This window comes from Diabrotica undecimpunctata, chromosome 2, assembly GCF_040954645.1.
Source record: "Diabrotica undecimpunctata isolate CICGRU chromosome 2, icDiaUnde3, whole genome shotgun sequence".
Taxonomy (NCBI): Eukaryota; Metazoa; Arthropoda; class Insecta; order Coleoptera; family Chrysomelidae; genus Diabrotica; species Diabrotica undecimpunctata.
Window position 1 is genome coordinate 141,910,661 of NC_092804.1, and position 13,019 is coordinate 141,923,679.

Consider the following 13,019-nt stretch of genomic DNA (forward strand, 5'->3'; position numbering starts at 1 on the left):
GTTTGAGGATAAGGCAACCACTGTTCATACAATTTTCCTTCTGCTTTATTTTTTCTTGAACTTAGTTTGACAAGTACCAGGTATCTTTAGTTTCAACTTATTTCCGGAAGTTTTTTCGAGTATTTCAATAGCATTATCTCCGTAATATTAGGACTTCCTTTGATGTTCCATCACATTTTTTCTACTATTTTTTTCCGAATAAACCTTTTTTCTTATTATTTTAATATCCATCACTTATACCAATGGGTATAAAAAGCCAACTCCGTTATTTATTTATGAATCCAACAATCATTAAAGGAAACTTTTATTGGGTAATAAATGGCCTTATTTTCAAATATGAATGACATTAACTGAAAGACAAACATAAAATTATTTTTCTTTATTTGAAAAATCGAAATATTAACTTGTAGTTAACAATAATTAAAATAGTTAATTTTTTAGTTAAATATCAGAACATTTCTATCTCCATTATTATCTATAACTCTTAATTCAATATACATGTAGTTTGCATTTGGATTGTAAACATAGCCACATTTTTCAGCAACTTTCCATCCTCCAGATACCTTATGTTTGGTGTTAAATAACTTGGAAAATGTTTCTAACAAATCTTCACTGTCAATTGGAAAAAGTTCTTTAGCTTTTCTGAACGCTTCCACGGCATCTATTTCGTAGACCGGATCGGGAACATTTTTATGTTCTACGTAAACTTCCTAAAAAGAATATATTGATAATTTACCTCTCATTAATTATTCAACTCATATAAAAAGTATCCATAATAAGAAAAGATTCTGTTTTATATTAATTATTTATTTACCCCATTCTTGCCCAACGTTGCGTTTTAGAAACACTCTTAGCACATTCATACAATGTCCTCTATAGTTTCTCCTGATAAACTAATTTTGTAAGTAGTTACAGTTTCCATACTCAAAAAGCTATATTCACTATGAAGTACTGTAGGCAGCTCGAAAAACTTCCATTTTTTAGGAGGTTACCGCTGATAGTAAAAATGTCGAATTTCTGAGTGTTGAAAGAGGCAGTTAATCGGATAACTTGTTATAATACTCGAATTGCCTCAATGTATTTATCAGTTATTTGAGTTATTGCATTAAAATATTAGATATATTCTTCAGTTCTACCTAGGTAAGTGAAAAATATATTTTTTAAAGTTCCGTAATTTTAGTTTGAAGTTTAGTGTTGCGTTTTAGCATCACTGGGTGCAAACAATAAAACTGCATCCATTTTTGTCTTTTTATTCTTGTCCATTAACACCTTTGCAGATATTTGAATTTTTTTTTAACTAAGATTTACTTACGCATATAAGGGAATCAGTCCGCTATGCTTCTCAGGCAGAATCTCAACTAGAATTTAGTGTTTTGGAGCTAAGGTAGGGCACTTTTTTGTCCTGGGGTTAAGAAATTGGCTCCAAAGGATGATGAATCTATTAGTGGTCAACCCCATAAGGATGTAGCACGCAACAAGAAACCACTACATTAAAGATCGTCAGATTTCCCTAGAACAATAACCATGCAAAGTAAGGTCAATCACATGGCCCCTAGTCCGCGGCGGACCTTTAATGGTCAAGGGGTGCTAAGAATCTCCGCAAGGAGGAGCCACCCTAATGTGGCAACTAACTTTATAAAGAACAAATCCTTTTTTAAATTTCTGGACATGGAATGTGAGGAGCTTGTTCACACAAGGAAAGACGCACGACACGATTTAGGAAATGAACAGACTGAACCTAGAAATATTAGGCATAAGCGAAATGCGCTGGCCTGGTTCCGGTGAAACATTGGTTATGGAAAAAACGATATACTATTCTGGAAATGACACTTGAGATCATCTATATGGAAGTGGAATAATTATCTTCAGGAGAATCCAAGCAGCCGTTGTAAATTTTGTTCCCTTTTCGGACTATTATTACAAATAGGGTAAACCAGTGAACATTAATGTAGTACAAGTGTATGCTCCAACTGCTGATAAATCAGAAGCTGAAATAGAACATTTTTGTGAACAACTCAAACAACTTCTACAATACATAAGAAAGGAAGAAATTACTATAATATTGGGTGATTTAAATGCAAAGATAGGAAAAGGCCGAGTCGACAATATAATAGGTGATTATGGTTTAAAAATAAAGAATGCTAGAGGCGACAGATTGGTTCAATTTTGTCAAGAAGAAAACCTAGCGATTATGAACACATGGTTTCGACTACCATCCCGTAGACTGTATACTTGGAGGTCACCACAGGATAATGAACAAAATTGCATTAGAAGTCAGATCGACTTTATTCTAACCAATCTAAGATTTAGAAGTCCCATTGTAAGCGTTAAGACTTTTCCTGGAGCAGATGTCCCCTCAGACCATGACCTCCTTCTCTCAAACATGAAACTGAGGGTAAAAAAGTTAAAAAAATCCAAAATTGTAAGGTGAATACTCAGTTACTAAAGATAAATGAAATCAGTGCTGAGGCTTCAACTTGTATCAATCAAGAAATTATCACAAATGAAAAACACTGAGAATGTGAACATTATGTGGAGAAAAATCAAATATTCTGTTAGAAAAACACAGAAAGAAACTCTACAAAAGAAAACAGAAAGCCGAAAACCTTGGATGACTCAAGAAATACTGGAAATCATGGAACAAAGAAGAAAATATACAAACAAAAACCCAAGTAAGTACAGAGAAAAACATAAATAAGGAACAAAATAAAAGAGGCTAAGGAAAATTGGATAATGGAAACATGCATCGAAGTGGAAGAATTGCAGAAAAAGCATGACCATTATAATTTACATAAAAAAGTGAAAGAATTATCTGGAAAATCACGAACAAATATACCTAACCGATTAATTGACAAAAACAATAAACCTATTAATAACCCAATTGAAATAAAACAAGTTCGGACTAAATATATTGAAGATCTTTTTATGGACACAAGAATGGAAACAACACAAATTGATAACGAGGAAGTTCCAATAATATTAAATTCTGGTGAGATACCTACAGAATGGCTGCGATCGACTTTTGTTCCGCTACCAAAAACCAAGAACCCCAAACACGGTAATGACTGTAGATTAATCAGCTTAATGTCATACTTATTTAAAACATTTTTAAAGATTATTCATGTCAGAATATTTAGAAAGTGCAAAGTGGATATGAGTAATAGACAGTTTGGCTTTCGTAACGGCTTCGGAACAATGGAAACTCTGTATAGTTTCACAACTCTTGCCCAAAAACGTCGAGACCAACAAAAAGATATTTTCGTTGCGTTTATAGAGTATGAAAAAGCTTTCGACAAAGTTAAACATAACATTCTCATGGACTGTCTAAAGAGAAAAGGTCTCGACAAAAATGACATTAACATAGTGAGAAATTTTTATTGGAACCAACAGGCTGTGGTAACATTAGATAGAAATAGCACGGATGCGCAACAGATAAGTAGAGGAGTGAGACAGGGCTGTGGACTTTCACTATTGCTATTTAATATATATTCCGAAGAGTTATTTACGCAAGCACTTGAAAACTATACAGAAGGGATCAAGATAAATGGTGAAAATATAAATAACATCTGTTATGCTGCCGATACAGTCATTATCGCTGAAAGTGAGGCAGACCTGCAGACGTTATTAAACACAATTTGTGATACTGGGGAACAGTTTGGCTTAACAATAAACATAAAGAAAACAAAAACCATGGTTATCAGTAAGAGGGGAATAGTCATTACAAGGATCCAGATAAAAAAAATGAAGATATTGAGCAAGTGGACAAAATGAAATCCTTGGAGTCTGGATTACGGAAAATCTGAATCCGAAATCAGAAATTCGCTCAAGAATAGAGCAATCAAGAGCAGCCTTTTTGAATATGAGGGAATTTCTGAGTAACCAAAGACTCAATGTGCAAATCCGATATCGGATCGTAAAATGTTATATCCACTCTATTCTTCTTTATGGTGTCGAAGCCTGGACTGTTAATGTTGACTTAATGAGAAAACTGGAAGCTTTTGAGATGTTGCTTTTTAGGAGAATTTTGAAGATACCATGGACCGATCATGTTACGAACGAAATAGTCTTGCACAGAATGGGAAGAGACAGAGAACTTTTGACCACCATTAAAAGGCGAAAGACAGCATATTTGGGGCACATACTTCAAAATGATAGGTACGAATTGTTGCAGCTGATTATGAAGGGTAAAATCGAAGAAAAAAAGGGTCCTGGTAGACGAAAATATCCTGGCTGAAAAGCATTCGCGACTCGACCGGGTTAAACACACAGACGCTGTTAAGAAAAGCAGAAGATAGAGACGAATTTGCAATGGTTATAGCCAACTTTCATTAGTTGAGATGGCACTAGAAAAAGAAGAAGGAGCTAAAAGCCTTTATAAAAATATTGTTAGTGAGCGGATATAATGCAAATCTAAGCATACTAATATATTGGGAAGAATCAGATGATGTACTAAATATAATGATATCTAAAAGCATTCGTAGTAATAATTTCGAAACCATTATAAGATTTCTTCACTTCAATGATAATTAAGCTATTGATCCACCAGATCGAACCTACAAGATATCTCTGTATCTTCAAATGTTGAAAAAATCTTTTAGCGAATTCACCGTTTGTGAAACAGAATCAAGCATAGACGAAGCAATGATCCCATATTATGGGCAACACGGAATCAAGCAGCACATAAAAGAAAAACCAATTTGCTTTGGATACAAGTCTTGGTGTTGAAATCTAAGATCTGGTGATTTTTAGATTTTCAAGGAGATCTTCAACCCTTGCTTTTTAATAACAGCCGGATCAGTATAATTGATTCTGTAAAATTTCTTGGTATTTTTGTAGACAGCAACCTTAAAGGGTCCCTTCATATCGATTTGTTAAGTAAGAAACTAGCCTCAGCCTGCTATGCAATAAGATCTGTTTCAAAGGAAATCAATTTAGCATCTTCCAAGATAACATATTTTTCTTTGTTCAAGTCTCATCTTCGATATGGCCTTCCTTTTTGGGTTTCTAGTACAGCTGCCAATCTGACGTTATTTTTAAATTACAAAAAAGAACAATGCGTTATCTTTTTGGCCTCAGTAGAATAACACATTGCAAAAGCTACTTCAAAAATCACGGGATTTTAACTCTTCCCTCTCTATATATTCTAGAAACTGTGTTTTCCAACAAGACCTAGTCATGACTACTCCACTAGAAATTCCAAATATAAAAAGGAAAAGTCTTTTCCTTTTTATTCCGATATACTCTGTACGAGTACTAGAAACCAATTCGCTAAGAATTTTGCTTAGTTGAGGAGATATATTGTGGAATGCAATTTTTAGATTCCCTATGTCTCTAATAACATCTTTATCAGCGTCTGTTTTGCCTTGCAATTCTTAGAAGGCACAGATTAAAGCAAAGTTCTGAATTTGGTTTCGAAAATTAGTTTACGGATTTTAATATCAATAAAAGTTTATGAATATTGCAAAGCAAATAATATTTCTATACTTTCAATTCCGCCTCATTCATCTCACAAGATCCAACCTTTGGATATTGTTTTTTATGGGCCTCTTAAAGCTGAATATCGAAATAAATGTAATTTGGTTATTAAAACATATTTTATCCAAAATATCACGCCATATGATATTGCTGGTCTGTTTAATAAAGCATATTCTACAGTAGCGATCATAAGTAAAGGAGAATCTGGTTTTAAATGCGCTGGCATTTTTCCACTCAACCCAAAAGTATTTACAGATCAAGATTTCTTAGCTGCTACAACATTACAAAACCAATCGCTTGTTGAAGTCCAAGATAACAATGATGCCATACCAGCCGAAAATTTACAATACAAAAGTATCTCAAACTTTGCCACCTATAAACAAAAGTTAGGTTGAAACAACAGCAATGGATCCTATTCCGGGACCTTCTACTAGTTTCACATCATTTAAAAAACTTACGTCTATTACAAATTCCGCTGTAAGAAAGAGTATAACCAGAAAAAAACAGACTGCCAAAATCCTGACATCTACGCCTTTTAAACAAGAGTTAGAAGAAAAGGAACAGAAAAATAGGAAAAGGTAAAGAAAATTCAAGAAAAAGCAAAAACTAAATTAAATACCCAAAAATCTCAGAAAGGACAAAATACAAATAAGACTGGAAAACAAGTACAAACTAAGAAACCTCATTGCAAAAGAAAGGTGTTTAATTCTAGTTCTTCGAAATCGGATATCGATATACCATGTGATGACAGTGACGATGCAGACGAAGATAGATGCCTGGTTTGCAGCGAATTTGGCAAATACAATGAAATGTGATTTAGATGTACCCTTTGCTCGAGGTGGGCCCATTCAGAGTGCAGTGGATGGGATTCTGCAGAGGGTTATACCTGCGATGACTGTCAACCATTTTTACATTAAAACACATATTTTTGTTATTTTTTTTGTTTTGTAATAAAAAATATTTTTCACCTTTCTTACTGATTTACTTGAAATATTACCCATTAAGGCACATTCGTTAATCGTTTTATAACAAAAAATTGTTAAATAGATATTGATTTTTATTTTAATAATAACACAAACAAATTGACTTTCATTACCCACACTCATGACTGGTATTGTCCATATATGGTGACAATACCGGTCTTAGATCTTTTTTATTTTTTGTCTCTGTCAAAGACAAAAATTTTTGATTTTTTAAATTGAATGTGTCTTGCAATAAGTTAAAACCCCAAATGACCGGTTGACGCCTTAAATTTTATTCACAGAGTTTTACTTTTTTTTATATTAAATTTTTTTCTTAGGTGACCGCGATTTGCACACTTTACCCTAATGACGACAGTCTTTGAATGGATCATCTACCCTAACAGTGCCAATCTTTAAGTGTTAATGTCAAATTCTGATTTAAATTTTAACTCAATTTCATGTTGGTTGTTGGTGAAAAAACTGGAAAAAGGAGTGAATGGGATAAACGTTTCAGCGTTAGTATTTTGTCTCTGATCTAGTGTTCCTAGACTGGGAGCCAGTGTGGATAATTTACGGACACCCAATTGTTTTGTCTTTTTGGATAACCATAGTTTCTAACTGGACCGAGTGTATTTCCATAAGGTAATTATTCCGATGACAATAGTTAAAGTAGTAGCTCCAGTAACCAATAGTAACTGCCCATATGTGTCTCTGGCGGACTGCTATTGTGTTTTATTTAATTCTTCTCCTAAAGTCTCGTCGTCTATGAAGATATGACTGAGTTCTTCCCCTGTATGTTTATGCGACCACCTGGGATTTTAATTTCCTCCGATTGCTTCTAGGCATTCATGAAATATATCATGTATTGTTTTTAGGGCTCTAGTCGATGCTATATTTACTTCTTGTTTCTCCAATGAAGAGCATTGTCCAGGCTACTTCATAATTTGCATCTGTTATATGCAAATGTTGTATCATTCTGTTAGCTTCTCCTTTTAATTGTGTTTAATGGTAATGCGTTTTTCCATGTTAGATAGTTGACTATTTTCATAAATTAACTTTGTAAATAAATCATGGAACGTTGTCCATGTCCCATATTTTCCATCAAATACAGGTATTCTTACTTGTGGCAGAGTTGGAACTTCTTTCCTTTGTATAGTTTTCGGCCCTCCAGTTTTTGACTGTCTCCTTTTCATCGTTTCCCTTACTTATCTTCGTAAGACGGTTATTCTATCTATTTCCTCATCCTCCAATTCTTCTAGTTTTTCATTTATGACTGCATCTATTACTATTGTATTTATTTTCTCCATATGTTCCTTTAATTCCGATTAAATTTCTTTGTCCTCGTTATATGTTTCCCTTGTTATGTGTTTTCTTGTAATATTTCTTAAATATTTCGTTTTCTTATTTGTATCGCTTTAATTCTAGGTAATTTGCCTTTTTTCGATCTCCTACCGTATTCCTCTAAAAATGTTTTTCCTTTTATGTATAGTTTGTAAATATGTTCCTGGTATTTTGTTTTTAAATATTTATTTTCTGTTGCACCCCCATCTAGTAATTTACCGTGATTGTTCTCAAATTTCTTCCAATTTTTATCCAATGCCTCCGACCTATTCTGAATCTACTCCCTGGTCTTTAGAATGCTTTTTCATATTCGTCGGTATTCTGGCTATCTCCGTACAAATAGTAGATCACTGAGTGTACAATTTGTCCATTTTTGTTTTTAAGGAAATATTTGAATTGTATAATTTTAATTATTTACCAATATCGTTTATGCCAATTAGTAAGGTCAATGTTATTGTGTGTTCGTAGGTATTAGAAGATATTCGACTATTCAGCTTTATTGATTGTTATCAATGTCAGTTTATGGAAAATTGCTATTGTTTTATTTTCTAAATAAAGATTTGTTTGTTATCATAAATGTTCATATCATAAAATCATAAATTCAATTAAATTCATAGTATCATAAAATTCAATTAAAATTATTTTTAATTATTCAAAACAATTTAAATCAATTGAAAAATATTATTAAAAAAATTGGGCTAATAAGATTAGTTAAATAAGATTAATTGGAAAAAAAGTTATATAAAGGATTATATTGCTTGTCCTGACATAAAGATTTGAAAGATATTGAGGATTTGGAATGAAAATGAAATATATGCCCAATCTATAAAAAATGGGATAATCTAAAATGCGACAATTATCGCGGTATAACCCTCTTGTGCACAGCGTACAAAATTTTTACTTATATACTAAATACACGACTCCTTCAACTAACTGAAAATATTGTCGGGGAATATCAAACTGGTTTTCGACAAGGAAGATCTACAACTGACCAGTTATTTACAGTGAAAAAAATTGTAAACAAATCGTGAGAATACGACATTGACGTCCATAACATATTTATAGATTTCAAACAGGCCTACGACTCAATTAATAGACAAAAATTATATCAAATGTTGCATAGCTTTAACATCCCCCAAAAATACATCCGACTAGTAAAAGCAACAGTGGGCTCGTCAACAGCAACTGTTAGAGTACAAAATGAGCTCACTGAGAACTTTTCAATAATCAAAGGATTAAAAGAAGGAGACGGAATGGCACCGACACTATTCAACTTGACTCTTGAATATATGATAAGACAGCTGAATATAGAAAAAGATAATCTAACAAATAAATCAATACAGATTGCCGCTACAGATAGAACAGAAGAGGCGGCAGAAATATATTTACAATTAAAATCAGGGGCAGAAGAGACCGGACAAAAAATAAATATTCAAAAGACAAAAAAACTAACACAGGCAAGAGCTAGCGGAAACAGACGCACAGTGTAGAAAGTTTCACATATCTGGGAGTTTGATTAAACACGGATGGAATAGAAGAACCAAAAATTCAAAGAAGAATAGTAAACGGAAACAAAGCTTACTTTTTACTGGCCCATGTGTTCCGCTCCAAAAACACACACTGCAGATCGTAAATCAGGGTCTACAAAACTATTATCAGACTAATAATATGTTATCAATGGACACAAACAGCACAAAACAAAAGCTGGAAGTCTTTGAAAGATTCGTTAGACTTCAGAGACTTCGATGGGCTGTTCATGTAGTAAGAATGGAGACTGAAAGATTTACAAAAAGAGCACTAGATAGTAAAATGCAGGGAGCAAGACCAAAAGGAAAGCCACGAAAAAGGTGAGAACGTGAGAACCTGGAGACAATCGGCGCGGGACCAGCAACGTTAAAGGCATAGTTTGGAGGAGGTCAAGGTTCGATTTGGGCTGTAGCGCCATTGGAGAGAGAGACGTAAAGATTATTTTTGTATATTATATATTTTGAAATATAAAGTGCAATACAGTAAATTCCATATTTTTCTGACTTTGACCTATTTATTCTTGTGAGATCAGTTAACTTTAAGAGCAAGGGTGTAATCATACGTATATATGAATCATTAATTTAAATTAAAATGATATTTGTGGTACTGTTGGGTATAAATGAAACATCCAAAGTTAAATTTGGATGCTGGATGCTCCTTCTGGATTGAATGCTGCTAATAACTGGATCGAGTGTCTGGATATATTTTCTTCTCCACCGGGTTTAGTATCTGGTCTGGGCCTTGGTGATGGTGATTAGAGTGGATGGTGAGCAGAGTGGTGTAATTTTAGGTCGCTATGTGACTTGCCTTTTCTTCTCTAAGAGGTTTACCACAAACGATGTTTTCCTTTCCTTTCAACGAATTGAAGTTCTGGTTATACAGGAACGAAATGAAGTTCTGGATGTAAGTAAAATCACCAAACCCGATGTTGACCGTTTTATTAATACGAACCTGGTTTATAATGACTTAAGAGTTAGGACCTCCGGCTTTTTTGTCGACTCCCATTTCTCTAGTCTGTCACGTGCTTTTGTAAATGAATTATAATGTCAAGCTCCACGCTTTAAGTCTTATTACAATTATGATTAAACAAATAATTGTTACAGGTTAAATCATTAGCATGCGACAAACAAATAAATTTAGGCTACACATGCAATAATAATATTTGAGAAACGAGAGTGATGGAGACGACATCGACACTTATACATACTGAAGCTACAACGGTCAAGAGAGTCAAAGATCAGGGAAGGCTCAAAAACTCTTCCCTTTAACCTAATTATAATAAAATTTATCTTATAAAAACTTACTTATTTATCTTATCTATATTTAGGAGACATAAAAGAATAATTAAATTATGTTTCTCAACTTAGAAAACCAGGCAGTTTTGAAAAATTATGTTTAATAAACGACATCCGATTGGGGAGTATTTTTCACAATTAAATATAGAAGTGGAACAACTGTAATATCAGATAAAAAATTCTACGAAGACAAAAAATGTCTAAAAACAAACATATGGAATCGTTGTACAACTAAGATCGAACAATTTGAGAACATAAAAAACATTATTTTTATAATGCAAATATTTCTTATTCCATATTCCATAAGGAATAATATTCGAACGACATTTTTAGAGATAGTAATCAACATCAAAGTAAATATTTACACATTTTAACACAACACAGGTCAGTACTAAAAAACTTACATCTTCATTAATGCTTGTCGTTGCCGCTGTTGAAACAACACTAGTAGTAGAACTACTTTGACCAGCGACAATGGTCAAGGAAATTAGGCCCAATAAAACAACCAAGACCGACTTCATCTTAAAAAATGTTAATAATGAAAAAAAAATCAGGTATTTATATAAGCAACGTTGATAATATGTGAAATAAAATATAAAATATTGGTTATCTGATAAAATTATAATACCCACAAGTATTTCAAGAACATGCAGATTATACATATACATTTAATACATACGATACAGATTATACATAAAAACATTTGGTACGAACAATTATTACTCTTGTAGCTAACACTTAGACTATGTACTGGTTAGATAAGCTTAGATAAACATATATATATATATATATATATATATATATATATATATATATATATATATATATATATATATATATATATTGTTATGTTTCTTCTTTCCCAACCAAAGAAAAATAAAAATTTGTTATGTTTCTTCTTTCCCAACCAAAGAAAAATAAATAAAAAAAATCCATCGATCCATCGAAATAAAATTTTAAGATATCATTATAAACAAAAATGTATATAGTATTTTAAGATAAGATTTAGTGTAGATAAGAATAGAAATTTGTTTGGCAAACGACCTTTTTCCGTTTCAAACAAAATTATCAAAAAACCTTTGTTTAGAATTAGAAGACATTTTACCTGTAAGTTAATCTTTTCATTGTTTGTATAGTCGAGTATTAAATGACCATATTCTAATCTTTTGAAATATGTATAAATGATGTATTGACAAAACCAATTTTAAAGTAAGCTATTTAGTTTTTCTCTGAAACTGAAATTAGGCTTTTCCAAAATCATGGTAAACACAATTTGAGCTTTTGATTGGACGGTTGATTTTAAATGGGAATTTGTGAGCCGATCGGGAGACGGGAGAAGTTAGTGATATTTTGGTCATCGAAAGGAAACAGTCGTTTGTCTCAAGATAGGGTGTGGTTCGTGAGTTTGGATACCGGCGTAACGAAAAGAAGTGAATAGTTTGCAAAAGGAGATAACAAGTAGATTAAAAGAGGTCCTTGTATCTACCGTGTGCATTTTATAAAGTATATGTGAAAGTATTCTTACGGCATCAAGTTGACAAAAGGAGGTCCTGGTGTCATAAATAAGTAGCTGAGTTTGGAGAAGTGAATCAGGTGTTTTTTGTGTAGTCTGCAGGAGGTTTGCAGAGACGTTAAGAAGGAACCGAGGTGCCAAAGAGGAGAGATCACATCTTTGAGGAGACTGGACTTTTCTGGGTATGTTCCAACATACAACTCAAGAAGAGAATAAGCTGTAAGTGTTTGTACAATTGAATTTATATCTGTGAAGGATTGGTTTGACATCATGGTCATTAGCATTCAAATTTAAAAACTGAGGTTTTGTTAGGCTAATCAAAAGTTTAAAGTTTTGTTGTTTCTTGTTTCAAGTAAAGAAAATTTTAAGTAAAATTGGTTTTCACGTAATATAAATGTATGTAGCTTTATAATCTTATTATTATAAAAATTATTATATTAATTTATTTTCTTGTATGCTGATTGATAAGATAACGACAGAATTTAATAATTGTTTTATTCGTTCATATAAAATAAAGAAACGTAAATCTTTGTAATATAATATATTTGTATTATTATCCTTTCTTCTCTCCCAATAAAAGACAACTAAAAAATCTTTTGAATCCATCGAACACAGGTAATATAAGGATTATTTTACTTTTGATAACAAATAAGTTATAATTCTTTTTTATTGGCTCAATAAACTAAGATTAAAGTAAAAATAAACAATCATAACAATATATATATATATATATATATATATATATATATATATATATATATATATATATATATATATATATATATATATATATATATATATATATATTCATGGATTCTACAGTATTCACTGTACAGTATACACTGCCTTCCCTCGCTCAACCGTTTCCATCTCTCTCTGTTGTCCCATTCGTTTAGGCCTCTCTTA

The 13,019-nt window shown here is 32.4% G+C and overlaps 1 protein-coding gene across 1 annotated transcript; it reads right to left on the bottom strand.

Annotated features, from left to right (window-relative positions):
* Positions 1–364: 364 nt before the first annotated feature.
* LOC140434962 (uncharacterized) lies at positions 365–11,163 on the bottom strand. The gene is made up of 2 exons (XM_072523607.1): positions 11,005–11,163; positions 365–710 (listed from the first exon to the last, which is right to left on the bottom strand). Exons 1-2 carry the CDS (start codon positions 11,119–11,121, stop codon positions 438–440), a joined length of 390 nt encoding a protein of 129 aa, XP_072379708.1. The 5' UTR covers positions 11,122–11,163; the 3' UTR covers positions 365–437.
* Positions 11,164–13,019: the final 1,856 nt, after the last annotated feature.

Bases quoted from the DNA above. Each gene is read 5' to 3' on its own strand.
- LOC140434962 (XM_072523607.1), bottom strand. From the start codon at position 11,121: ATGAAGTCGGTCTTGGTTGTTTTATTGGGCCTAATTTCCTTGACCATT. The intron at 711-11,004 runs GTAAGTTTTTTA...TATTCTTTTTAG, and splicing joins CGACAAGCATTAATGAAGAT to GAAGTTTACGTAGAACATAA.